The 4,203-nt window shown below is 45.4% G+C and overlaps 1 protein-coding gene across 1 annotated transcript in view; it reads left to right on the plus strand.

Annotated features, from left to right (window-relative positions):
* The window catches only part of KIF13A (kinesin family member 13A), a gene marked incomplete at its 5' end in the record, with an annotated part of 56,230 nt that overhangs the window by 45,538 nt on the left and 6,489 nt on the right, over positions 1 to 4,203 (plus strand). The window contains 5 exons of the mRNA XM_010134810.1: positions 13 to 90; positions 656 to 703; positions 1,560 to 1,671; positions 2,585 to 2,736; positions 3,261 to 3,365. Of these exons, the coding sequence (XP_010133112.1) occupies positions 13 to 90; positions 656 to 703; positions 1,560 to 1,671; positions 2,585 to 2,736; positions 3,261 to 3,365 (495 nt within the window). The remainder of the gene's footprint in view (positions 1 to 12; positions 91 to 655; positions 704 to 1,559; positions 1,672 to 2,584; positions 2,737 to 3,260; positions 3,366 to 4,203) is intronic.

Raw genomic sequence — 4,203 nt, forward strand, 5'->3', positions numbered from 1 at the left:
TTCCCTATGCAGGCAGTCACAGTCAAAGAGGCACTCTCCACCAAAGCCAGAAACATCCGCAGAAGCATCAGCACCCCGAATGTCCACAATGTAAGGACCCTTTATCCTCCGGTGAACTGGTACTGTTGGGGCAGAGGCGTGCTGTTCGTGTGCTGATCACAGTGCAAGCGCAATGTGATACGGTACCGATTGTTCTGAGCTAGGACTAACCAACCTGTAGGAGCGTTGTCGTGATTGAAAATGAATCAGTTGAATCCTGCCCGTCCCAGGAGATAACAAAGTTGGCAGAGAATTGGGAGAGTTGGTCCAAACTCTTCTCCTTTTCTAAGGGTACTCTTTTTGGAAGCAGTTGAGAATGACCACTGCCCTGATTCGGATTACTTTTACTTCACAGTCCCTTTAAATTTTTTCGTAGCTGAAGGGGTGGTTTCAGTTCTGTGTGCATTTTACGTGTTCTCCTATCACCCACTCCCACAGCACAGACATAGCTGTCCTTCTAAATAATCTTATCTGAAAAGAGAGAACGGAGAAGTTGTTGGGACTAAGGGATCACAGTTGTATTTTATAAAGAAATGTTTATTTTATAATGTTTATAAACGTTACATTTTATAATAAAAGGTGGGGGTTTTGTCATCTGCCTGTTGGTGTTCTGTAGGTGTCCTCCAGCCGGCTGGACCTTTCTGCCTGTGAAGATGATGATAAGGTATGTAAACGTGACAACAAACAGCCCACATCCTCAGATGATTTTCCCCCTCTTTGAAGCAAGATGTATTTGAGAATTGAAAAAAAATAGGAAAGCGTTCTTTTTAACAGTGTTAACATAATAAGCACAAGTGCACTGAGGAGCGGCTGAGGGAGCTGGGGATGTTCAGCCTGGAGAAGAGGAGGCTCAGGGGAGACCTTATTGCTCTCTACAGCTTCCTGACAGGAGGTTGTAACAAGGTGGGGGTCGGTCTCTTCTCCCACATGACAAGTGGCAGGATGAGGAAACAGCCTCAGGTTTCACCAGGGGAGGTTTCAGTTGTCTCTGAGGAAGAATTTCTTCCCGTTGGGGTTGTGCAGGGCTGGCCCAGGCTGCCCAGGGCAGTGGAGCCCCCGTCCCTGGAGGGGTTTCCCAGCCCTTGTGTCGAGGTGCTGCTGAGGGACAGGGGGCAGTGGGGACCTGGCAGTGCTGGGGGAACGGGTGGACTGAGTGATCTTAAAGGTCTCTTCCAACCCAAGCGATTCCATAATTCTATGTATTTTCAAAATGCTGCACTAATTACATATTATTTTGAATAATCTTTCTTGTCTTTCTCTGCTCTTCATACTAGAATTGTAGAAACTGGTATTTAAGAAGGGAGAGTTACAGCAAAATTTAATATCCTTCACTGAAAAGCCAATTAGCTGCTAAACAATCCATTTGTTTGAAACAGAAAATTGCCTTAAGTCAGTAACTGGACATTCCTTCACTTTTTAGTGTTTGTTTTTTTTAAAAAAATCCTGCCTTAGAGTTCACCTATTAATTAACCCGTATTTGCCTGATTCAGCGTGCGTATTTATGTGGTTTTGTTTCTTAGGGTTGGTCTGAAAGTCACCTAGATATATCTGACTGTTCTTCCAGTTATCAAGATGTATCATGCTATGGTACTTTACCCAGGGAGTCACCTCGCAAGAGCAAAGATGGCAGTGGTGAGACTTCAAAGCACACACGTAATGACGGCGTGTGTGGTGTTTTTAATTACTGTGTTAAACTGAAAATTAAAATCTCAGTGCTCTTCTCCTACTAAATGCATTGTCCAGCTTTTTGCTTTAGCAGCTAAATGTAATCTGGAAGTAGGAGAGAAAGGGAGGAATGCACAAAGACATCGAGGAAAGGGTGGGAAGTTGGGGGTGTCCAAAACACCGAGAGGAGAGCAGAACAACAAGCTCGGTGTGAATCAAAACAGTAGAGCAAGAAAAAAAGGAAACCAATAGGAGCTTCTGTTATTTTATGAAAATGAAGATGCTTCTGTTGAAGTGGGAAGAGTCCTTTTGCAGGTTCTTGATGCAATTTGGATATTTGCTTTGCCATGTCAGTGTGTCACAGGTGCCTTATTTTCCTCAGGCCAGATTGTGACGCTCTGTTCTTGACCAGGCAATAGAGCTAGGGGTGCTGCTGCAGGAAAGTGGGACCGAGAGTTTCGTCATTGCTCCCTTATCTACAGCCTCCTTTTGGATCTTCCTGCTCCTGCAGGATTGCCGCCTTGGTGCCGGGGCAGAGGCCAGGGGAGGCACAGGAAGCAAAGAGCTGTCGGTTCCAGTTTCAGGGACTTCCCACTGTTTTTATCCCTGAGATGAACAGGAGGAATGTTGGAGCCTCAGAGTGGAGGGGGCTAGTCTCTGCTTTCCTTCTGTTTCCACACCACTGAGGGACATAATCTCCCCTTGTTGAGCTCTGTGTTAGCTCATGCTTGGGCTAGTGGTTGAATACCAAAATAGCGACGTTTTCGTGTAGCCAGCAGCTTGCCAAAAATGTGTGGCTTAGCCTTTGGGTGTTTTGGATTATGCTCTCGCAGTCAAGGTACGAAGAACTGAAATACAGTATCTCTGCTTTTTTATCTAGGTGTGGTGGCAGAGAATTCCCACGCTTTAATGGCCAGCCCTTTTAAAGCATTTTCTCCTCAGCCACCCAAGTTCTTCAAGCCCTTAATGCCAGTGAAAGAGGAACATAAAAGGAAGACCCCGCTTGAAAGCCGACCTCTGCTTAGTCAAGAGGTAATCTTTGAAAACGGCCTGGGTTTCATTACAGGAGATGGAGTGATTTTGTGTGCTTGGCGAATCTTCTGCATCTGTTGCCATAGAATTTTGTAATTCTCTGCTAAAACTCCCCAGGCTGTTCTCTGTGCGTGGTGGGGTTTTGCTGTTTGTTTTTCACCTAAAACACTGGGTTGTTCGGGGTTTTTTTTTTTTTTTTCTCAGGACGTCTTCTTCTATTTTAAAGTAACAGTAACCTGCAATTCTCTTTTTCCTCTCCAGCAAGGTGTGTCTTTTCATAGATAAAATGTAATTCTGTGAAACAGTGGCTATAATTCTCCCTTTTATTCCTCAACCTTAAACTCCATGAGCCTGAGACTGTTGGGAGAAGCGCATGAGTTTCTCTGCCTGTTCACTTCCATTTTGATGTATATATGGTCAGCACGGGGCTTCCACTTCCACCGTGCCTTTCTAACCCGCACGCGTTGAGCCCCATGCTCAGCGCTGAGGTTTGTGCAACGAGCTGTGTCTCTCGACCTTTGCAGAGCATGCCTTCGCCTCGGGCGCACTGCGCTGGCTGCCTGGTGCCCGCAGGACGCAAAGCCAGCGGCGTGCCTGTAGAAGGCGATAGCATACGTGAGGAAAAGATTGTAAGTGGTACCAGTCTGTGTTCCGAGGCTGGTGGTGGGCTCAGAGCCGTTGGTGGTGGGCTTAAGGCACTTAGACTACTGCAGCAGAAAAAAAGGTGCCACGTGGGTATAATCACTTGTGATTGATTGTAACTAATGGTGATAGTGAACAGTCGCTTGCCTGGCTTGCAAAATCCAGCTGTCGTTGGAACTAACTCAACTGGGGGTTTGCATTTTGGTTTGCTTTTGTGGGATTTTTTTTTTCATTTTGTTTCATTTTCTTCAATATTCGTATGTGATTTGTCTTGTGGAGTGGGTGGGAGAGGGGAGGCTTTAGTTTTTACAGGGCACAAATGATCAAGTGAAGGGTGGTTTAGTGAACCATGTTGTTGTCACGCTAATATACCTTGTATGTTACCCAGATGTTGTGACTATACCCCCGAGTAAATGGAATGATCCCATTGGGTGTAAGTAACCGTGTGTTCAGGTGGGGGTTCACCATCAAGAGCTTCTCATTGCCTGACATGGAAGTAATAAGACTAAAATAAGATTGCCGCTCCTAATTAACCTGCAGCCTGTCTTTGCCGTAATTCAGGTGGTGAATTGAGGTGGAGGGCTTGTATTTTAATCTTCACCTGCCAAATCCTTTTCTCACTGCTGCTTCAACAGAAGGGGTTTCATAATTTCTGCTCTATGACGGACTCAGTTTTCGGGCTGTGGAACCTGGCTGTAAATACTTGCTTTAATCAGATTTAAAATTCAGAGCCTTCCAGTTATTTCCTGTAAGTATTGTAGGCCTCTTTTATCACAAAGTGCTCGTGATGGTTTCTTCCTATTCCACAGTCATTTTCATTCCTGC

Source organism: Buceros rhinoceros, unplaced genomic scaffold (genome assembly GCF_000710305.1).
Source record: "Buceros rhinoceros silvestris isolate BGI_N320 unplaced genomic scaffold, ASM71030v1 scaffold35984, whole genome shotgun sequence".
Taxonomy (NCBI): Eukaryota; Metazoa; Chordata; class Aves; order Bucerotiformes; family Bucerotidae; genus Buceros; species Buceros rhinoceros.